Genomic DNA, 24110 nt, shown 5'->3' on the forward strand with positions numbered 1-24110 from the left:
GGAGGGTGAGGGAGGGAGGGGGAAAATGAGGAACTGATACCAAGGGCTCAAGTCGAAAGAAAAAGATGTGAAAATGATGACGGCAACCTATGTACACATGTGCTTGATGCAATGGATGGATGGATGGTGGTAAGAGCTGTATGAGCCCCAATAACATGATTAAAAAGAAGAAATGCTGTAAGTCTTTGTATGCAAGAATGAGTGTAGAATGTGGTGACCCAAAGGCATATCCCTCCTGACAGGATCCTCAAATACTAAAGAGACTGCCATAGCCGAAGATGGGTGCAAGAACCCTGGTAGCGGCCACCAGAATTTATAAAGTGCATGGGGATCAAACCTTCACCGGGATCATTCCCTGACAATACCAGGTCTTCCCAGTCAAGTCTTGTGACATGAGCCATCGGGAAGGGCTGGCCCAGAGCAGGAAATTGAAAGAAGATGGGGTCACATCATGTAGGGGAACTATGACAGCCAGCCGCTCCCTCCCCCTCCCCCCCCCCCGCTCCCAGTCATCAGATTGGTGGTCTGGAGAGGACAGGAAGTCCACCTCCACCCTGGAGGCCAGGACAGTGCAGGACAAGGAGGATGGGTGGAGGGAACTGGAAAAAGGAATCTTGAAGGTGAAGTCCTGATCCGGGTCTGTCTTCTCAAGACACAAGTGCGTTGATGGTGGTCGGGTGGGCAAGAGACTGGGCCCTCAGCAGTTCTTGTCTTCATTCATGACCTCCACATAGGGCATCCCCACGGGCCACGTGTCCCGAGGCCAGTAGCGGATTTTGAGCGTCTGGCCTGGCAATTCATAGTGGGCGTCCACCAAGGCCATGGCCACGGTGGCGTAGGGGAAGGTGAAGCTGATGAGCACATGCCTGTGGAACACGAGGGGGGGAGGGAGGGTTAATTTTCGGTGTCAACTTGGCTGGGGTGTGGTTGCCAGTGGTTTGGCCAAACGCAAGACTAGTTGCTATCCCACAGTGCAGTGCGGTGTTCCTGATGATGCAGCAGTAGCTATTTTGGCAGAATTCTTCTCTCTCTGTTTTTCCAAAGTTATGCCGCTTTTCGGCGATATCGTAGGGTGTCGGGATAGTACAAACTATTAACACTCCCAACTGCAAACTGAAACGTTGGAGCTTCGAGTCTACCCAAAGCTCACTTGTTTCTCGCTCGCGCTCTATCTATCTATCTATCTATCTATCTATCTATCTATCTATCTATCTATCTATCATATATCTTGCATCTGTCCTTCAGATCTTGGGACACAAGCCTGAAGAAGGCTCCAGACTACCACTTGACCCACTCATTTGGACGGAACTAAGCCCCACAATCCTGCTAGCCAATTTCTTGAAGGGAATCTGGGTCTGAGTTGCCCCTGGCGGCTCAATGATGAAGCGCTCATCTGGTTGTTTGAACGGCCCCCACTCATAGGTGCCTTGGAAGAAGGACCTGGCAATCTGCTTCCAAAAGGTCAACCTTGAACCCCCCTCCTCTCCCCCTGTGGCAGGAGCACAGTTCTACCGTGACACACACGTACGGGCGCTCTGTGCATTGCCAGCAACTCACAACAAGCATGTCATTGTGATTTTACAGCATACGTGCGCATGTTCATATGCATGTACATATTCATATACATACATGTCGAGTGTATATGAGGGGGTTTAAAATTTCATGAAATAATAGAAATAAAACAATGGAATTTTTCTATGAATTTTTTTGGAAAAAATATTTGTATGAGGAACCTTGGTGGTATAGTAGATTTTATACATATATTTGTGTGTGTATATATGTACCCATACACCTACAATTATATATGATTATACAAGGAACTCTGGTGGACGTGCTCGCTTCGGCAGCACATATACAAGGAACTCTGGTGGTACAATATATATACATATATATACAAGGAGCCCTAGTGCCACAGTATGTTTATGCATGTGTGTGTACATGTACACACGTATATACACATACAATTATATATAAGCATGCAACTATACATACACATACAAGAAACCCAGGTGGCAAAGTAGGTTATGTATCTATACCGTATACACTCGTGTATAAGCCAGTTTTTCAGCACATTTTTAATGCAGTTTTGGTGGCAAAATTAGGTGCCTCAGCTGATATTTGGGTTGGCTTACACTCGAGCATCTACGGTGTACACACTCACATACACGTACAATTATATATAAACACAAATATGTATATATGTATGTATGCACACACATGGAGCTCTGGTGGCATAGTAGGTTAAATGTTGGGCTGCTAACCTCAAGGTCAACAGTTCAAAACCACCAGTGGCTCCGAGGGAGCAAGATGAGGCTTTCTGCTGCCGTGAAGATTTATCGCCTCAGAAACCTGCAGGAGCTGTTGTTGCACTTTGTCCTGGTGGGTCACTATGAGTTGCATCAACTCAGTGGCAGTGAGTTTTAATATACACATAGATCTGTGTACACACACATACACACACACACGCAAAGAAATCTCACTACCATTGAGTCAATTCCACTCACACATACATAGATGCGTACACACACGCACACTCGGGGTGAAAACAGTGAGAGCCAGAACTTGACTAGCCTGCCAGTGTTCTGCCCTCACGGTCTTACCCGTTTTCTGTGGGCCATTTCAGCAGAGAACCTTAGGGTTCTCCTTGCCTGGCAGCTTTGGGCTTTCTCAGGTTTATATAAAATGCCTCGCGGACTCGTCCCCTTTAGAACCCTGACGGGGGCCCAGGAGAGGATGGAGAGAGAGAGCGCATGCTGCCCCTGTGTCCAACAAGATGCCACGGCCCCATCCTAGACCTCTTCTTCCTTCTCAGGACCCCTACTGTTAGTGACCCCCTAAGTGCTGCCCTCTGTGGTCCCTCGCCCTACCTCTCAGACTCCTGCTCCTAGCCTGGGGAGCTGAGTCTCGCTGCCTGTTGTGAGGGCCCAGGCCCCTGGTGTGGGGATGGCACTCACTCACCAGATGCTGTGGAGATAAGAGAAATTCATTCTCTGCCAGAAGCTACAGAGCAGCCGGTCGTTGACCCAGCTGGTCAGGGAGATTGCCCACAGGACCACAGAGACCTGGAGAATGTGCCGCAGCTCCCTGTTGTCGATCCTGGAGGAAAGCACAGAGCCCTGGTGGCGCAGGGGTTTAGCGCACCGCTGCCCACAGGAGCGTCAGCGGTTTGAACCCACCCAGATGCTGCTCGGGAGAAAAGCCTGGCAGGAACCACACCCAGCACGCTGCCGCCATGCTACTGCTGACTCGGGGCGTCCCGTGGTGGCGGGGTGGGGGGAGTGGAGGGAGGCGTGGCTGAGCCAGGTGGCGCGGCAGGCTGCATATGGGGCTGCTAGCCACAAGGCCAGCAGTTCGAAACCACCAGCTCCTCTGCGGGAGAAAGGGGATGTCGTGGGCTCCCCTAAAGGGTTACAGCAGGCCGGGGCCGGGGCCGGGGCTGGGGCCAGACGGGTGGCAGGAGGCGCCCTCACTTCTTGTACTCCTGCACCACGATGTAGAGGATGTGGAAGGCGATGCTGTTGAGGGCGTAGGCGTTGACCGTGGGCCGCAGGAAGGACAGGAAGCTGCTGACCACCGTGGTGAGGATGACCAGGCAGGTGAAGTGGGTCCTAGGGTGGAGGGAGGTGGGGAGAGAGGGGCTCAGCTGGGGGCCAAGAGGAAGGCCTGCAGGTCCCGCATGCTCTGCTGGAGATCTGACCTCAGAAATGGGCAAGGAATGGGCAGAGATTCGAGGGTGCCCACTGGGGCTCTGAAGGGGGTATCGGAAGGCCCAGCAGACCCCGAAGAACCAGGGAGGGCAGAGATGGGGTCCAAAGGAGACACAGGGGGCTCAGTCAGCGAAGGGTCCCAGGGAACCCAGGTCAGGCATTTTGTTTTGTTTATTTGTTTGAAACCAACTTGTGTGTCACACACACACACACACACACACACATGCACAAATCCAAGTTCACTTTAGTTTGTCTTTTCCTTGTTTTATGATCACTCAGACCAATGTTTAGATCTGATGGGGAAGGAATCTGAAGGGTGTTTAAGGCTAGGGTTTCTCTCTCTCTCTCTCCTCTCGCTTGTTTTTACTCTGAGTCCCTCCAGTTCGCTCTCTCTCTGAAACCTTGTCCCATTCCGTGGCGTGGCGTCCTCACAACTGTTCTTAGGGCTGAGCCTGTTGATCTAGCCACATTAATAAATTTATTTATGTTTGTGTTTATGCATACACATTTCCTTTTTTTGTTTGTGGAATATAATGCTTATACACACACACACACACACACAAATCCCCTATTCTAAGTACTTGCACTCTCCTCACCCCATACATGTGGGTTTTTGATCCCCACCCCCCTCGTTGTCCCCCTATAGCCTCCTGTCTCTTCCCTCTTTTCATCTCCCGCTCCCCACTCCCACCCCGTCTCTAGAGTCTAATCCTTTGGTGTGGAAGCCGTTTCTCCTTTTCTCTATTTTCCTGTACAGTAGTGGGATCCTAGAATATGTATCTTTAGAAGGTTGGCCGAGTGTGCTGAGCCTAACGTTCTTTGAGTTTTCCACGGCTTAAGGTGTTTGATGGACTCGCTGCTGTTTGTCTGTCTGTCTTTAAGGAGGCACGGGCTTCCATTGTGTGAAGGGACCAGAGTTTGCTTTTCCATTTCTCTACAGTTGAAGGTTTGGATTGTTTCCACCTTTTGGCTCTTCTAGAAGTTGCTTCCAGAGACATAGTGCATATGAGGTTGGGGTTTAGGAATCGCCCAGGGGAACCTTGGGCTTGGGGGCAATGGAGGATATGGGGAAGGTAGGGGGCTGGGAGAGTTAGGGATATGAGGAGAGGTAGGGGAGGCAAGAGAGAGTGGGGGGTGGAGGAGGTAGGTGAGAAAAGGTAGGGGAGGCAGGAGAAAGCAGGGGATGGAGGGTCTTGAGGCTGGAGCAGGTGGGGCATTTGGGGGAGACGTCAGAGGAGGCTCCAACCTAGTAGGTTGGAGAGGATTACAGGAATGGGGGGTGGGGTGGGGGCAAGGGGAGAGCTCAGGAAGGCCCAGGTGAGTCTGGCTGCTTCAGGAAGAGGTTTGCAGACCACTGAGATGGACTTGGGGCTTCAGGGAACCCGGTGGCTGCACCTGTGGGTCCCCAGAAAGAGTGGGGAGAGAGGCTCTGGTAGCCTGGGGCACTTAGTCAAGAGAAGTCCAGGGGTCTCAGGTAAACTCAGGGTAGTGAGCTGGGGCCCCACAAAGCCAGGGTAGCATGGAAGAGTCCTGGGATAGTGAGCCGGGTTGGCCCTGGGGCTCAGGGGAACCAAGGCATAGGGTCTGCTGGCCTCAGCCACCCAGGTGGCCTCAGGCAGGGTGCCCAGAGTACTCAGGCCCCCTATCCGGACAGCCCGCCCTGCCCCCCACACCTGTTCTTCCGGATGAAGGCCGGGTAGTAGCAGCGTGGCATCCAGATGCAGTAGCTGCTAGCCAGCAGCCACAGGATGGCGAGCTCATCCAGCAGCTGCCCCAGGAAGCTGAGGGTCATGTGGAAGTACATGGAGAACAGGCCTGGGGCAGAGGCCAGAGAGGTGGTCAGGTGGCCGCCTGCCTGCACCCTCTGCCTAAGGCCCACAGCCCACAGCCCCACCAGGTCCCTTCGCCCACTGCCACGCCATGCCCCTCCGCCCACTGCCCACCACCGCGCCACGCCCCCGTACCAATGACCATGAAGAGGATCCAAACGCAGTGAATGTAAAGAGTACGCTGCTTGGCGTAAGGGTGCATCAGGAACATCAGGAGTGGCCCGAGGATGAGGAAGGTGACATTGCTGAACTGGGGGTAGAAGGGTCACCGGCAGGGGTGTCAGAGAGGGGCAGGTACCCCTGCCTCCAAATCAGCCAAGTCACTGGCCGGCTCTTAGGGCTTTAACAAGACCAGGGTTTGTCATTCGCCCTTCAGCTGCTCACCTGTCAGCCAGGTACCTGTCTATTTTTCACCCATCAACCACTCCTTCACCTGGCCACCATGGACCAGCCAGGTCCTCGCCTCTCATTTACCCACCAATCTTCCAGCTGACCCGGGGCTGGTTATTACTTCATCCGTTCCTCCATTCCTTACTCAATTGGTTCATCCATTCAAGGAACAGCCAAAGCCGATTTCTATAACCACATGGCAGTTACATAATTCTGTGTCAATTTGAAGATATAAAAGGGTGGGCGTGGAGTCTAGCCTGTCAATCACATCAGAGCCTGATGGTACTTCCTTGTGGGCATGGCCTTCTCATAAGGAGGGGCCGGGAAGCCTCCCCTCACTCTCCCTCTAACTTCACCTTCCTATTGACAAGCCACACTGAGACCTGCAGGCCTGTGATGCAGCCACCACCATTAGATCCACACAACCCTGCACCCACCGGCCTGTGATCTTCCTGCACGCGGCATCATTGCATGGGGCTGTGTGAGACTGAAGAGGACCTTATGGACTAGTATCAGACTTATGCACTTGAGTTGGACTGGGCTGGCGTGTTTTCTTGATGCGCAATTACTTCTTGATAGAAAGTCCTTTCCTATACGTAGATGGATGTCACTGGATTTGTTTCTCTAGCCAACCCAGTCTAACACAACCATCTGTATACCAAACCCTAAACCAAACTCACTGCTATTGAGTCGATGCTGACTCACAGTGACCCTGTAGGACACGGTAGAACTGCCCTATGGGTTTCTGAGACTGTACTCTGTAAGGAAGTAGAAAGTCTCCTCTTTCTCCTAAGGAGAGGCAGGTGGTTTTGAACTGCTGACCTTGCAGTTAGCAACCCAACGCCTAAGCACGATGTCACCAGGGCTCCTCAGTCTATGTGCACCCTCCCTCTTTTCCTTCTAAAAGCAGGAGCCCTGGTGGGCTTAGCGCTATTTAAAAAAGGTACAATCTCTGTTCAACAGAGACGCTACAGATAAAATTAAAAGGTGAGTGGTACAGTGGAAGAAAATGCTCGCCTTATCTAAAACGGACCACCACTGGTCAGTGTGTCACATTGTGATGCTGGAAGCGAGGTCACCATCATTTCACTCGCGATTGGGACATAATTCAAAGTGAGAAGAAACCACTTCAGACACCAATTCATCATTGGAACCTGGAATGGATGCAAAACACCAAAAAGGGTGTGTCCATGTCCGTCTCGAAGCACAGTGATGCAGTGGCTGCAGACATGGGCTTGGCACAGAAGAACAATTGTGAGGATTTGCAGAGTTTCACGCTGTTGTGCATCAGGTCTCTGTGAGCCCAAACCGGTCTGACGGCACCCAAGGACAATGGTGTCTACAACGGATGCGAAGGAATGGCAAAGACACACGCGTGTCATGACCGGCAAGGAAAAAAGAAAGCCAATCATCTGATAGGAAAACAAGATGTGTACGAGTGAGGTGGGCGGTGGAAAGGAGTCAAAGTTCCCAAGTTTTTTTCCTGCATCGGGAGGCTGTGGGTCGGAACCGACTCGATGGCACCTGACACAACATCAACAACAGCATCTCGAAGTTCAATGACACCGTGGCTGCAACCACAGACCCAAACATCAGTGGCGAGAACGGCGTGGACCGGACGGTGTTTCGTTTTGTTGTCCATGGGGTCGCTATGGAGACTGGACAGCACCTCGGACAACAGCAGCAGCACCACGCGGGAGATCTGGATCCTGTTCTCAGACCACATGCTTCGCACACACCGTGGGGCCGGCGCGTCATCGCCGTGTGTCCCTGGTTCTACGGTGCTTCTACACACAGACAGAACAGGAAGACGGGCCTGGTGGACTGCTTCTGAAAATAAGCCGTCGGTCACAGCAGTCCAATCCCGACCCTGCGTGCAGCTGGTCTCGGACAGTGTGGTTCTGCGTGTCTGTGGTTCCCGAGTCAGGGGGTCTTGGCACAGCAAAACTTCCACGTGAAACACTTCCACGTGAATCCTCAAAGAGCCAATGAAAGCCTGTCTTCCATTCCTCTCCCCCGCCCCTATAGAGCAGCGGTTCTCCACCTTCCTCGTGCTGCGACCCTTTCAGACAGTGCCTCATGTGGTGGTGACGCCCCAGCCATAACATTATTCTCATTGCTGCTTCATCAGTGTCATTTTGCTACTGTAATGAATCATCATGTAAATAGCTGGTAGGCAGGATGTATTTTCCTTGTTGCAAATGGAACACCATGAAAGCATCGTGATGAATCACAAAGACAATCTGTCATTCTATCTTGTGAAATAGTTATTTCTAATGACAAATCAATGAACTTCTGCCTCGAGGCATGGTGTAGCACGGGTAGCCGTCTTCATAGAACAACAGTAGACTACATGGCTACATTTTTGCGACAGTATGCGTAAAAAGTCAACTTCCTGCAAAGGTTGAGATAGAGGAGCAGTGTCTCGGTTCCTAGGACCATCGGGAAGATGTGTTTTCTGATGGTCTTAGGAGACCCCTGTGCAAGAGTCATTCGACCTCCAAAGGGGTCACGACCCACAGGTTGAGAACCACTGCTGTAGATAGAAATGCTGTCAACCTCAATCTCCTAGACCAGATCTGGCCATAGACCCTAGAATTTCCTAGAACAGGGATTGACAAGCTCTGACCCAGGGGCCAAACTGGGGGTGGGGGAGCGGGGACGGAGGAAAACCAATAGAGAAAATCAATACGACAAAACATCTGGTTCTTTGAGAAAGAAAAAAATTAATCACATCAGCAAAATCGAGTGGTTGCAACAAGCACTGGCCCGCAGAGCTGAGGATGTTTGCTCCTGGCCTCTCAGGAGAGAGGCCTGGGAGCGTGGTGGTTGTGCCACGATCCACAGGTCGGCAGTTCGACAGCGCCAGCCACTCCCCGCAAGAAAGACGGGGTTCTCTACTCCTTGCAGCACGCACCGTCTTGGAAACTCGGGGGCGATTCGACCCTGTCCTGTAAGGTCCCTTTGAGCTAGCTTCAACTCGACAGCACTGAGTTTGGTTGGGACCTTTTCAGGTAAGACGCTTGCAGACCGCTACCCTAAAGCTTGAAGTGCCTGGGTGCTTCCAACAGTGAAGCATTTGCCTGCTAACCAGAATGTCGGAGCTTCAGATTTACCCAGGAGTGCTTCCGAAGAAAGGCCTGGCGGTCTGCTCCCAAGAAATCGGCCACCAAGGGCCTTGAGGGCACAGCTCTACGCTGACCCACGTGGGCTTGCCAGGCATGGGGCAAACTCAACAGCAAGTGGTTTGGCCTCTGGCTCTTCTCTTCCTGTGGTTCCTTCATCTCTCAAGCCGTCCTGTCCCGTGTGGTGACCACCAGACACGATGGCCTCTCATGGTATACTTGCCGCGTGGCTACTGGCCGGAGAAAACAAATCCTTCCTTTTAACCTGTTTATCTTGAGGTTGCAAGGTGTCACCAGGTCCGGTTCGGTGCGTGGGACCCTGTCCCAGGAGCCACGAGGGCCCGTCCCATGTGGGGCTGCTGAGAGAGTGCTCACGTCCAAACCCCGGCTCATTAAAGAGAACATTGTGAGGATGGCTAAGATGTGGCACCCCCAAAGGCAGTCGTCCCCCAAACTTGCTTGCTCTAAAGACCCCTTGATAGCCTTGTGCCGGTGCCCCCGGGGCATAGTGGTTAAGCATGGGACTGCTCACTGGAAGGTCAGCAGTTCAAAACCACTGGCTGCTCCTCGGGAGAAAGACGAGGGTCTCTACTCCTGTTTTGGGGAGGCCCCAGGGGCGGCTCTGCTCTGTGCTACCGGGTGGTTCTGAGTTGGGCAGGGAGTTGGGTTTGGGTTTTGAGAGAGCAGAGCAGAGACCAAAACCGCCCCAACGGCAAGGCATGCGACTGTGTTTAGAGCTGTGTATCTAAACCCAGTCTGGACCCGTCCATCTGCCGCCAAATTTCCTTGAGGAAAATAAAAACAAAATAAGTGGTCATGCTTCTCTCACGTTCAGCCCCTGGTATTAAAAAAAAAATTGCAATCAAAGCATCCCCACGGATAGGCTTTGGAATGCGGGTGGCATGAGATGGACTCCAGGCTACTCATCCGCTATCTGTGGGACCTTGAGAAGTTCCCTGACATCTCTAACCCCCCAACGCCGTGAGGACGGGACATGCGTCGTGCGTCATCTGCCTCTTAGCAGTGTTGGCTCCAAGATCCCCAGGCCTCACTAACAGGGGGGATCCAGTCCAATTGAGATCCAGTAGGAACATTTGTAGCAGAATCTCTATGGCCCTGGGCCCCGAATGGCAAGATTCCCAGCTCCCCTCTGAGATGTCTGGGCCACGGGACCCGTTTCACCCTCGCTCCGAAACCAGCATGTTCACGGTCTTCCTCTGCACCTGCGGAATTCCGCATGGCTCGTCAGTAGCCCCTGGTTGGTGCCATTGGGCGAGCTCTGTCCTACCAACCAAGGTGGATGGTCCCCACCCGCCTGGAGGGGGGCAGCTTGCAAGTAAGCCGTGGTGCTCTGCTTCTGAAGGGCCCAGCCTCGAAGCGTTGAACCCAGCTCTGCCCACACGGGGTTGCCACGAGTTGGCTCTGATGCCACGGCAGCCGAGAGCAGCCACAGCATGTTGACGCCTCCCCTGACCTTCCCAGTCTCCCCCTTGCAAAACTCTCTGCGGGTGCCTGCACCCCACTGCAGAAAGTGAAGGTGAAGCCTCATCCTCATCGACAAAATTCTGGACCAAAAGACACTGACTCACATGGAGAGCGCCAGCTGTGGGTGTGAAGAAATCGCTTGCCACAGACCAGCATGGCTTTCACTAGGTCATCAGGTGCCTAGACAGGTTTTGGATTCCAGGGCAGGGATGGCCCACTGCTCTTTGTGGCCGCTGGGTCGCCCACGACGCTCAGGGACCTCATGTAACCCTGCTGGCACCCTCTCCACGATGGCTGGTCGACTGGAGTCTGCTGTGTGTTTGAGTGTCGCCCACCTGGAGGTCTCCTCTCTGGGGGGCAACAGTGCTGCCCACCTCCCTCTCTCCTCAGTGGTCCCAGGGCAGGTGGGATGGAGCCACACCCATCCCTCATCAAGCCCCTTCTCACCCTGTGTCTGTGTCTCTGTCTTGGGCACCTCTGTCCGTGACCACAAACAAACCTCTTCCAGCATCCTGACACCCAGAGCCCTGTGGCACACCAATACGTGGCCAAGGATATCCGGTCCACCCTTTCGCCAAACTCCGAAGTCTCCATTTAATACATGTCCCCGGTGGGGGGATGAGGGCAGGGATCTCATGAGCAAAACCCGAACCACTCAGCTGGACTCCCGCGCACCTGGCCATCGCTTGCCTCTCTCCACCTTGAACTCTACCATCCAGGTGGAAGGGGGAGCTCGCCTTCTTCACGCGTCCCTCCGGACTCTCCCTGCCTAGGTCTGACTCTGCCTTCAGCCTGGGTGTCGCCTTCTCCGTAGAACCGGCTCGTCTCCCTCCATCCTCCCACCCCACCCGCGCTTGTCTTGCTGCTCTGGCACCGCCCGGCTCTTCCGCTAAACTTCGAGGACCAAACGTCACATTGGACCGCCCCAACTATGCGGCCCCCACCCCACCACCAAAGAACAAGACTTCTCTAAAGCATTGACGAGCACGGCTGTCACTTTGAGGACTAGGGTGCATCTGGACCATGCCCGCTATTGTCAATCCCCGCATATGCGTGCACGGAGCCCCGCTGGCGTGGGCTGTTAGTCTATAAACCGCAAAGTCAGATGTTTGGAGTCACCAGCGGCTCCTCAGGAGAAAGTCGGGACATTCTATTCCCATCAAGAGCTTACAGTCTCTATCAAAAGATACAGTGTCCGGAGTTTTACAGGCTTGAAGTCAGACAAGCGGCCCTCTAGCAGGGAAACACAAAAGCCCCCAGGGAGGAAGCGCACCAGCCTGTGCGTGATCATGAAGTGTCAACGGGATCAGCTATCAAAATATCCCAAACAAACAACTATTATCAATGCGAATGATGGGGAGGGGTGGAGTGGAGACCCAAAGCCTGTCTGTAGACAATTGGGCATTCCCCCCACAGAAGGGTTATAAGGAAAGGATGATTCAACCAGGGTGCAGTATAGCACCGAGGAAATACACATCACTCCTTTAGTTCCTAAATGCTTCCTCCCCCACTGCCATGACCCGGTTCTACCTTACAAATCCGGCTGGACTGGAAAACACACATAGGTACAGATAAGAGCTCTCGGCACATGGAATTCAGGACAGACAAACCCCTCAGGGACAGCAGTGGGAGTGGTGATATGAGGGGAGGGGGGTGACCCAGGAGGGGGAAGGGGGCGAAAGGAGGAACCCATCACAAGATTGGAAATATAGTGTCGTCCCCCCGCCCGACCAAAAGAGTACAAATAACAGAAGTGTGGGTGAAGGGAGACAATGGACAGTGTAAGATATGAAATAATAATAACAATATATCATCTATCAAGAATTCACGAGAGTGGGAGGCTGGGAGGGGACGAAAGAGCTGATACCAAGGGCTTAAGTAGAAAATATTTTGGAAACGATGATGGCAACCTATGTACAAATATGCTTGATACCATTGACACATGGAATGTTATAAGAGCTCCCAATAAAATGATTTAAAAAAAAAAAAGAGTCTACACTCTTGGAAAAACACAGCCGGTCCTGTTGGGTTGCTCTGACTTGGCATCAACTCGATGGCAGTGAGTGTTTTGAGTTCCACGTGCCCATGAAAGTTGGACATTGAATAAGGAAGACAGCATGAGAATCGACACTGGAATGCCCGTGCTGCGGAAGAAGAGTGGAGTGCCGCGGACTGCCAAGAGCACAGAAGCATCTCTCTTGGAAGAAACAAGACCAGAATGCTCCTTGGGGGCAAGGGTGTCAAGACTGTCTCACAGACTTTGGACCTGTTATCAGGGGAAACAGACCACTCCCCCAGGAAGGACATCATGTGTGGTAAAGTTATGGTGGGGGGGGAGGCAATGAAAATGAGGAAGCCCATGAGTGAGATGGATGGATGCAGTGGCCACAACAATGGACTGGGACACAGTCACAGTGGTGAGGATGGCGTGGGACTGGGCGGTGTTTCCTTCTGCTGTGCACAGGGTCGCTGTGGGTCAGAGCCGACTCAATAGCACCTAACAGCAACAAAACAGGTGCTGTCAATCGGACCCCTTTTTCAGGTGCCTACAAACCCCTTCTTCCTTGCTGTGCCCAGAAGGCCAAATTCATGCCGTGGGTAGGGCATCTCTTAAACCTGACCACTTTGGGGAGATGACAAGAGAGACGATTAGACCCGGAGGTACAAATGGGGGGAGGCTGATGCCACATGGAGATGGTCAGGGACTGAGGGACAGAAGTTGAAAGAAACGAGGACCTTCCCCTGTGAGCCGGCGCCTGGAATTGGGACGTCTACCCTCCTCACTGTGAAAGGAGGAGGCACTGGTAGTGTCGTGGGTAACGGAGTGAGCCGTTAGCCACAGGGTCAGCAGTTCTAAACCCCCCGGGGCTCCGTGGGAGAAGGATGAGGCTCTCTACTGAAACAGAGTTACAGTCTTGGGAACCCACAGGGACAATCCTACCCTGGGGCTGTGGGAGGGCATCGACTGCGTGGTGGTGAGTTGTTGTTGTTGTTGTTGTATGTATGTATTTTTAGCACAATAGAAAAGAGAGACGCATAAGAATAATTTATAAATTATCAAGGGTTCATGAGGGAAGGAGGGGGAAAATGAGAAGCTGATCCCAAGGGCTCAAGTAGAAAGAAAATGTTTTGAGAATGATGATGGCCACAAATGTACCAATGTGCTTGACACAATGGATGGATGGATAGATTGTGGTAAAAGTTGTATGAGCCCCCATTAAAATGATTAGAAGAAGAAAAGAGGTGGATAACTGTTTTGTCTTAGGGGTTGTCCTGGTTCACCCCCCCCCCCCCGCCAAGCTTGTTATGAGGTGCTGCCCAGCCTGTGCTGGCTCACAGTGATCACCTTACCCAAAAGGACAAAATAGAACCGCCCCTGAGGGTTTCCAAGACTGTAAATCTTTATGGCTCTAGGAAGCCTCATCTTTCTCCCATGTTGCGGCAGCTGGTTTGGAACCACTGATCTTGTGGTCAGCAGCTGAGGGCTCTATCGTAGAATGCTTCTTGTTGTTCTGTGCTGCCTAGTTGGTTCTGACTCACAGCGACCCTGCGGTCAACATAACGAAACACCTGCACCGTCTTCATGGCAGTTCTTATGTCTGAGCCCGGGGCTGCAGCCACAGCGTCCATCCATCTCCTGGAGGGCCCTCCTCTTTGTCGCTGCCCCTCTACTTTACCGAGCACGTGGTCCTTCCCCAGGGACTGCTCTCTCCTGACCACATGTCCAAAGTACCTGTGCCCAAATCTCTACATTCTTGCCTGCAACGAGCACTCTGGCCGTGCTTCTTCCGAGACGGGTCTGTGTGTTCTTTGGGCAGTCCGTGTCCCTGGCGATCTTCGTCTCCGGCACCGCCATTCAAAGGCAGGAACGCTTAGTAACTGGCAAAGCCAGTAACCAGTGACAGCCAGATCTACCCTGCCTCCGGTCGCTCGTGAGTGTCATGGTGGAAGGGTTCTTCCAGAGGGTTTAGGTTGGAGTCCATTCAGAGGTGCCTCCTGAGAAAGGCCTGGCGCTCTACTGAAAAGCAGCCATTGACAGTGTTCTACACACACACACACACACACACACACACACACGGGGTCTGACATGGGGGGGGGGAGGGGGGGTAGACTCCAATGAGGGCAAGAGGTTTCAGCAAGGCCCCTGAGTTCAGACAAAGGAGGGCAGTGTGGTGGGCGGGGCCCCTGACCCACAATTCAGCCTGTGACTAATGGGTCCCAACAGGCTCCAAACTGGCTCCAAGTCTCTGATAGCATCAGAACCTGCTCCAGTGCCTGGATCTGCCACCCTGCCCTCTGGGAGAGCCCCAGGTTTCCCAGATACTCACTCACCCAGACTCTGCTGGTGGGGGAGGGGGGGCCTCACAGCCAGCCTGGCCCTGACCTTGGACACTGGCTGGCCCAGCTGGGGCAGGGCGGGCAAGACGCTTCATCTCCTTCTTTCTTGTTCCTTGCATCCAACCTTTCTGCTTCCATTCATTCATTCTTGCGTTTCCTCTCTCTTGCTTTTCTCCCCTCCCTCTCACCTCCGCTTCGCTCATCCTTCCTTCTCCCCCCTCCCTCTCGTTCGTTCCCCCTCTTTCTCCCTCCTACCATCTCCCTCTTCTCACAGACAGTTTTATTGCCACTGCGTCCACCACCTTCAATGGCACAGCCATCTCAAGAGGAGTCGGGCAATCATGGCCACTGTCAGTTCTAGAACAGTTCCCTCTTCCTTGGACACATGCTCAGGGACTGGCCTGATTATTGCTTTTTTCAACGGTGGTCGAAATACACACACCAGACGAGACATTCTCCAGTCCCACCGTGTCCTCCTACGTGTGTCCTGCGGTGCTATCGATCAGCCTCCTCGTGTATGTGACCCTGATGGACACCCTTCTCTGAAGCAGTCCGCCCTCATCAGCATAGACTCAACGCCCTCCTCGGAAACAGCCTCCTGCCGCCCCTGGCCAACCGTGTTTGGGTTTGTTCGAGTAGTTTCCTTGATATAAGACCCCACCCCGACCCTGTCACACACTCCCACAGTCAGCCGCTTCTGAAAGGAGTTGCATGGTCCCCCCCTTCTCTCTCTTTCCTTCCCAGCTCTCTCTCCTCCCCTCGACCCTCCCTTCTCACTCTCTTTCGCTTGCTCCCCGGGTGCTCAGGACTCCAGCATCCTCCTGAGGTCCTGCCTGTGGGAGGCGGGCCCAGCTAAGCTGGGGTGGGGTGAGGGGACACATTCTGCTCCCCGCATCCTCTGAAGGGGGGCAGCCCTGCTCTGATGGCCCCGTGAAGATTCCCATGGGAATGAGGTGCTCAGTGGGGCCATCTCGCCTGCTGGGCTCCCTGCTGGGGGCCCAGGTCTGTAACGGAGTCTGGCACTGGCACGTGGTAGAGGGGCGGTACGTTCTCACTGCAGATAATGAGCGGGCAGCACACATGGGAGCAGGCGGCGAGCCTGGGCCGGGGTCATCGTGGAGGATGGTGGTGCTGTGACTGCAGGAGTCTTGGTGGTTTGATCCCCAGCACCTACCGGGGTGCCAGGCAAAACAGATGTGACTCCCCAGTGAGGAACTAGGGGAGAGAAGGAGAGGGAGGGGAGGAGGGAGAGCAGGGAGAATGGGGGGGGGGGACAGGAATGAAAAGCTTACTGCCTTCAAGTTGATTCTGACTCACAGCCACCCTGGAGGAAGGGAGTCGCCCCCTTTGGATCTCTGCATTTGGATCTTTATGGGTGCGGGCAGCCCCACCTTGCTTCCACGGAGCAATGGATGGGTTCCAACCACCGGCCTCTCAGCAGCAAAAAACCTGGGCCACTCCTGGCCGGGCTCCTGGGAAGCTTGGGAAGAAACCCACTCACCCACTGCTTGGGAGACCCGGCAGGACAAGAATCCAACTGCGCTGGCTTCTTCCTGCAGAGCGGCTAGTGGGCTTGTTAGAGGGGAGTGTGCAGGAGAGAGCAGAGTATAGGTGTGTGTGTGAGGGTGAGAGTGTCCGAGTGGGTGTGGGTGAGTGAGCATGAGTGAGCATGTAGGCGTGCCTGCGAATGTCCTGGGTGTGTGTGGGAGTGAGAGTGTGTGCCCCCTCGGGTCGCTATGAGTCAGCAACGACCCCCTGGCAGTGGGTTTGGGCTTTTGCTCTCACGTTGAGTTGCGCGCACAGCAGAATGAAGCCCTGCTCAGGCCTGCACCAGCCTCACTGCTGTCCTGTGTCTGGGCCCATTGTCACCCCTGTGTCCGTCCATCTCCTCGAGGCCCTTCCTCTCTGTCGTGGCCCCTGCACCAGACCGAGCAGGACGTCCTTCCCCAGGGACTGGTCTCTCCTGACATGTCCAAAGTCGGGGAGACCAAGCCTCACCGTCCGTGCCTCTCAGGAGCTCTCTGGATGTACTTGTTCTCTTGGAGATAATGCTGCCCAGAGAGCAAATGGCATCTGGTAATTACATGGCTGTTGTGGCCGCCCCGATTCTGACTCACAGTGACACTGCGGAGACACGGAGTGGGGCTGCTGTCCCCATGGGGTCTTCGAGGCTGCCGTCTGCCCAGACATGGAGAGCTAGGGCTTCCTTCTGGGGAGCTGCTGGGGAGCCACAGCCTCCCAGCTCACAGCCTCCCCGCTTCCCTACCAGGCCACCAGAGCTCCCCTGAATAATGACCTTTTCAGACCCACTGACCCTGAGGTGGATCAGTGCTGCCGTGGGTGAAGCAGAAGATGGTGGTCCACAGGAAGACCCCAAACCAGGCTCATTGTTCTCAAGTCGATTTCACTCATAGCGACCCCATAGGACAGGGTTGAACGGCCCCTGTGGGATTCCGATGCTGTTATGCTTTACAGGAGTAGAAAGCCTCATCTTTCTCCTTTGGAGAGACTGATGGTTTCAAACTGCTAACCTGGTCAGCAATCCAACCACGACACCACCAGGGTTCCTGAGTCACAGGAGGGAGAAGGGAAGTCTAAGAGCCAGGGTGTGTGTGTGTGTGTATGTGTGTGCTGTAGGGGAGTTTGATACATAGTTTAGGCAGTAAAATACAAAGCTGACTACCTGAAATGTAAGCCTCCCCCTAAGTGACAAATAAATGATTAGATTAAAATGTTATAAAATAAAGAGGACCTGATGCAAAGGGCTTAAGTGGAGAGCAAATGCTTTGAAAATGATTAGGGCAAAGAATGTACGGATGTACTTTATACATTTGATGTATGTATATGTATGGATTGTGATAAGAGTTGTATGAGCCCCTAATAAAATGTAAAATAAAATACATCATCTCATTATTTTTACCAAAAAAATGTTATAAAATAAAACAAAAAAATTCAAACACCACCGTGGAGTCACTTCTGACTCATAGCAACCCTATAGGATGGGGTAAAACTCCTCCGGTGGGTTTCCAGGGCTGTCATTCTTGAAAGGAGCAGAAAGCCTCATCTTTCTCCCCGGGAGCAGCTGGTGGGTTCAAACCACCAACCTTGTAGTTAGCCTCCCACTGCTTCGCTTAATGCACCAACCAGAGCAATGAAGAGAACGGAACTCACTGCCATCCAGTCGCCCCTAACTCGCAGCAGCCCCCTAGGACAGGGTTTCCAGGGCTGTCACGCTTGGCGGGAGTAGAAGACCTCGCTTTTCTCTTGTGGAGCGGCTGCTGGTTTCAAACTGCTGACCTTCTGGTCAACCTTCCTGACGTGTAACCACTATACCACACGAGGGTCTCAATAAATCCTATACTTAGAATGTGTGAGTCAATACATACATTCAGTACTTAGGATGTCTGAGTATGGGCTTATATTAATTTTCTTTCTTATTTTCAGATGTAATTCACATAGCATGAAATTCCCCCTTTGAAGTGAACTTCTAGTGAGTGCAGTTACAAAGTCGTGCCACTATTGCTGCTTCCTGGATCCAGAACATTCCCCATCCCTCCTCCCCAAAAAACCCCATTTTATGGGCTGAATTGTGTCTCCATCCTCCCCCACCAAAACCCGAAAACACCGCTGTAACTTCAGGTTCTAATCTCATCTGTGCGCAGGGTTTTTGTGGTTTAAAAGGTTCTACCAGTGAAGAGTGCGTTTCCAGCCAATCAGTGAAGAGTGCGTTTCCAGCCAATCAGTGAAGAGTGCGTTTCCAGCCAATCAGTGAAGAGTGTGTTTCCAGCCAATCGGTGAAGAGTGCGTTTCCAGCCAATCAGTGAAGAGTGTGTTTCCAGCCAATCGGTGAAGAGTGTGTTTCAAGCCCAGCCCCTTTGAGATAGAGCTAGAAAGGAATAGATGAGCGAAGCAAGCAGAGATAGGAGAAGTGAGAAGCTACCCCTCATGAAGTCGTCCAGGAAAACACACACACACACACACACACACACACACTAACACACACACACACACACACTGACACAGAGAGCCTTCCCTAAGCCAGCCCCTGAACTGAGGCTTACAGCCTCCCTCCTAAACGGTGCCCTGGATCTGAACCGACCTCACGGCCACAAACTGTGAGAGAATAACGTTCTGTTTATGAAGCCACCCCCTTGTGATATTTCTCTTCTGGTAGCACTAGAGCAGGGGTCCTCAAACTTTTTAAACAGGGGCCAGTTCACTGTCCCTCAGACCCATTAGAGGGCCAGATGCACACTGCACATATCTTATTTTGAAGTACAAAAACAAAGGGGGCAAAAACACCCTGTGGGCTGGATAAATGTCCTCAGCGGGCCACATGTGGCCCGCAGGTCATAGTTTGGATACACCTGCACTAGAGGACTCAGGTACAGTCGCTCCCCGGCCTCCCTCCCCAAGACGCTGGCACCCATGGGTCCACGTTCTGTCCCATGGTTTATCCGTCCTGGACATTTCGTATGCATGGAATCAGATAAGAATTATCGTTTGCATCTGGCCCCTCTCCTCCAGAGTAAAGGTTTCAAGGTTCACCCACGTTGCAGCCTGCGACAGGGATCCAGTCCTTCCCCTGGCTGAGTAATATTTCATCATTAGAGTGTCACATCCCACTGTTCACCTGGAATATCCCATTGTCTGTTTTAAGGAGTCCGAGTGGTGTCATGGCTTATTCTTTGGGCCGCTAACCAAAAAGTCGGCATTTCAAATCCACCAGTCACTCCTTAGGAGAAAGAGGAGGCTTTCTTCTCCCGCACAGTTGGACAGTCTTGGAAACTGCGGGGCGAGTTCCACCCTGTCCTGTGGATTTGCGATGAGAGGGAGTGGGCCCGATGGCAGTGAGTTCATTGGTTTGTCTGCTGAGGATCGGGAAGCTAGGGGTGACAGCTCCTGACAACACCACAGGTCTCCCATTGGATGAATGAATCCCCTCTTATTGACCCATTCATTAACGGATGACCGTTTGGGTGGCCCGGGACCTGCTGACTCCCACCAGGGGATGATGAGGGAGCCCTGGTGGCCCAGTGGTTAAGCGCTTGACTGCCCACCTGAAGCCAGTAGTCTAAACCCACCACCTGCTCCTCAGAACAAAGCCCGGCCATCTGCTCCTGTGAAGGTTCCAGCCTCGTAGATCCTGTGGGTTGGTTCTGCTCAGTCACGGGACGTGCCTATGAGTCTGGAATCAGTTCTGTGGCATCCCAGGATGGCACTAGGATCCTGTGGGGTGGTCCCCAAACAAATCAAGAAGCATACGCCACCATCAGCGTAGAACTGCCCCCTGTGGGTTTCTGAGACGGTCACGCTTTATGGGAGAAGAAAGGCCCCATCTTTCTCCCCCAGAAGGGCTGCTGGTGACCTTGCACATGACAGACTACAATGGCCTTCTTGGACTACAACTGCTCTTTCCATATGGTGACATATGCGAAGTAAGTGTGCCGAAGTCTCCCCCATCCTCCCTGCTCAGGAGCATTTCTTTGATGGCCGGAGGAGACACTCCGTAGGGATTGTGGAGGAATCGCGTGAACGAAGCATGAGGAAGAAGTACTGCAGGAATGCTCCTGAGAAACCAGGATGGCAAGACTTTGTCTCATGTACTTAGGACTCAAGAAAAGTTTTGTGGCTCACAGGTTGGAGACAACGGCGAGTATTTTGGGAAGGGGCCATGTCCAGGAACACCACCCCCCCTCCACATACATAAATCCGTAACTCCTGGGTGACACCAGTGGCGATTGAACTCAGCTCTGAACCAAGAAAAGGTGGGGGAGGTATCTCAGAAGAAAGGCCTGGTGTTTTGTCTGGGCATCCCCAGGGGTCAGTGTCAGGAGCCCTGGGTAGACTGTGGAGCCTGACAAGCCCCCAAACCTAACCCAACAAACAAACTCACTGCCGTCAAGGCCATGTTGATTCATTGTCACCCCATAGAACAGGGACGAACAGACCCTGGAGTTTCCAAGACCAGAGCTCTTTACAGGAGAAAGAAGGCCTCATTTTTCTCCAGAGTAGCGCCTGGTGGTTTCAAACTGCTGGCCCTGTGGTTAGTGGTCCAATATGTCACCACTCTGGCCAATTTTGTCGACGGGCTTTTCCTTGTGTTTTCTTTTTGAAGAAGAGCCGAGAAAGCATCCCAGTGGGAAGGAACTTCACTGCTTGTGAAACCTTTTTTGAGTCCATCTGATAAGCCTCTGATAACACCGGTCCCGGGTGATGACCTGCACAGCCCAAAAGGAGGCTGGCAGAGGGTGTGTGGGGTTCTGCCACAGATCACACAGGTAGATGCCCCCTGTCACCAGCCCATCCCAGAGCCAGCTGTCTCTCAGTTCCCTCAGTAGACAGTCCTGTTTGGAGGTGGAGGGAGGTAGAGACCAACCTGAACTACCAGGGGATCCAGAGAGAGAGAGAGAGAGAGAGAGAGAGAGAGAGAGCAAAATTCAGCCCCCTCCCATCCCAAGGTAACAAAAAAATACCTTAACCCACTGGCATTGAGATGATTTCAACTTGCCGCGACCCTACAAGACAGGGTAGAACTGTCCCTGCGGGTTTCTGAGACTGTAACTCTTTATGAGAGTAGAAAGTCAAGTCTTTTTCCCAAAGGGGAGGCTGGTGGTTTATGAACTGCCAACCTTGAGGATCACAGCCCATCAAGTAACCACTGTGCCATTAGGGGGAGAGCATGAGGAAGCTGTCTGTTCTGGTCAAGAGTTCACCATTTCAGAAACCCCTGGGAGCGGTTCTAGCCTGTCCTCTGGGATCACTGTGAGTCGGCACCAGTTCAGTGGCAGTGTTCTGGGTACAGGAGGTGCCCGCCGAAGGCCCTTATCCACACCACCACTTGGTGGTCCCTGTCCTTAGTGACCAACAAGCCCTGCTTCTCGCCCCCTAAGACCATCACTCTCAGGGTCAGTGGGCTTCCCTGGGTCAATTTTCTAAAGCTGGTGGCTAGGTCTTTCTTGGTGTGGAAGCTCTGCTGAACTCTGCTCAGCTTCCAGGCAACATGCAGCCTCCTTGGGACACAGAGTTTCACAGGCCAATTGGAAGGTGAGGATTCTACCCACGACCCCTTCCCAACATCCCCTAGCCACTCCCTCACCTGGCCTGGGCCGCCTGTTTCTAGAGCATGTACTCAGCAGCACAGGACCCCGAGCTAAATCCTCCCTCAGCCCGCAGGATGTTTCTGAAGCCAGCAGCTTGCCCCCACCGGGCACCCCTATGTCCTCAGTGCCCCCAAGCATGCAGAAGCTGCACGATCCCCAATCTCCCACCACCTTTCCTGCCTTTTCTGCAGCCCCAGAGTTGAGCAGCCACCTGGGCTTGGCCCCGAACTGAAGGCTTTTCCAGGGGCGTGAGACGGGTGGTCCAGCCCACGCTGACTCAAAGCGACCCTCTTAGTCGGAGTCGAGCTACCCCTGTGGGATTCCCAGACTGACAGGAGCAGACAGCCTCCTCTTCCTCCCACTGGTGGGTCCCTGCTGCTCCCTGGCATGACCCACTGCGCCTGCAGGGCTCCTGGACGCACGACTGACCGGGAGAAATGCAGGGTGGTCCTGGGAGGGTGGTGGGTTGGTGGGCAGGGGAGAAATAGCCTTGGTGGAACATTGGTTAAAGTGCTGGGCCACTGGCCCCAGGGTGTCAACCCAGCTCCAAGGGAGACAGCGTGAACAGCTGAGGCTGACTGCCTTGGAGATGCCCAGGGGCAGTTCCACTCTGCCCTCAGGTGTCCCCGTGACATGGAAGCAATTCGGTGGCAACAGACTTGGTTTGGAGGGGAACACCTGTGGACACAGAGCTCGGCCATGTAAGGGTTAAGTGCTGAGCAGCTTCGCAAAGGGGCACAGGTGGGAGTCACCAGAGATGTGCAGCGGGAGAAAGGTGAGGCAGCCTGCCTTCGTTGGTGACCACCCGGGAAACTGCCCTGGAATCGCTTTGCGTCCAAACAGGCCCCAGGGCAGCGGGCTTGGGCTGGCAAGACAGCCAGCATCAAGTCACCATCACCTCCTCCAGGAAGCCATCCCTGATTTCCCGCCTGTAGTCCCATCTTGCCACCACCCTCATCTGGGCTACAAGCCCCAGTGGTCAGACAGCGGCTCTTCTGTGGTCACTTTTGCGTCCCCCAAGGCTCCCCCCTCCACCCCAAGGCACTGGAGGGGCAGGGCTGCACCTGCGCAGCAATAAATGGGGCCGCTTGCCCAGCTCGAGCTGAGCGGCGGGAGAGTTGTGGCTCAGAGAGTCCCCAGCGGGGATGTGGGGGAGCCAGGGTTTGAATCCCAGCTGCCAGGCTGGTGGCGTGCCTCTGTCCCCAGCCATCCCCGGCGGGCCCCAGGCTCGCCCCTCACCGTGTTGTAGAACTCAGCCACTAGCTCCGAGTACTGGAAGTTGATCTCACACCAGTCCACTTCAGAGCTCTGGTAGGCGAAGATACTGGGCATGGTGGCAGCTGCCTGCCTGCCACTGGCAGAGAGGAGCTGGTGAGGCTGGGAGCATCTACCCCAGGCCCCCAGAGAGGCGGGCGAGCAAGAGGGGAGAGGCCAGCTGGGCGCCCCAAGGCAGGCGAGAGGAAAAACCTGCCAGCCTACTCGGAGATTGCACCAGAGCTGCCTGGCTGTGGGTAGCAGCCGCCCATCCTGGCCACCAGGAATGTAGGAGGACGGAGTTAACAACAGTCATAGTAAAAATAAAACAGCCACGAGGTTGCCAGCTGTCAGCAAGTTGAACCGCCCCTGGCAAGGCGAGACCGCACTACGGAAGGATCCTGGGGGGCTGACTCTCAGGGAGCCTGTCGCCTCACCTCTCTCCTGAGCAGCCACCCATGGACTCAGACCTCCCATCTTTCTGCAATCCCCACTGGCCCCGCCCACCCGGGCGACACAGTTCTAGACCTCAATGGGGTCTCTGAGCCTGGAGATTATGGGGGTGGAGGGGGGTCGGGTGGGGTTGAGGGGTGGGGGAGCAGTCAGTCAGCCTCATCTGGCTCCCAAGCAGAGGCTGGTGGGTTTGAACCACTGGTTTCGTGGTTTGCGGCGCCCAGCGCTTAACCCGACGCGCCACAGGGGCCCCTTAGCCATGCTGTGGACCCAACCCATGTGCGTAAATAAAAACACACACCAGCCTCACTGCCGGTGCCTCAATGCCGACTCACAGGGCAGGGTCAGTAGAACTGCCTCTGTGAGTTTATGAGACTGTAACTGTTCACGGCAGGAGTAAGGCCCCGTCTTTCTCTCACGGAACTG

The 24110-nt window shown here is 53.7% G+C and overlaps 1 protein-coding gene across 1 annotated transcript; it reads right to left on the bottom strand.

Moving 5' to 3' along the window:
- Positions 1–697: 697 nt before the first annotated feature.
- On the bottom strand, positions 698–23309 carry ACER1 (alkaline ceramidase 1). The gene is made up of 6 exons (XM_075535690.1): positions 23217–23309; positions 5672–5786; positions 5381–5522; positions 3471–3608; positions 2959–3096; positions 698–866 (listed from the first exon to the last, which is right to left on the bottom strand). The coding sequence occupies exons 1-6, from the start codon at positions 23307–23309 to the stop codon at positions 698–700; spliced, it is 795 nt and encodes a 264-aa protein (XP_075391805.1).
- Positions 23310–24110: the final 801 nt, after the last annotated feature.

Source organism: Tenrec ecaudatus, chromosome 1 (assembly GCF_050624435.1).
Source record: "Tenrec ecaudatus isolate mTenEca1 chromosome 1, mTenEca1.hap1, whole genome shotgun sequence".
Classification (NCBI taxonomy): Eukaryota; Metazoa; Chordata; class Mammalia; order Afrosoricida; family Tenrecidae; genus Tenrec; species Tenrec ecaudatus.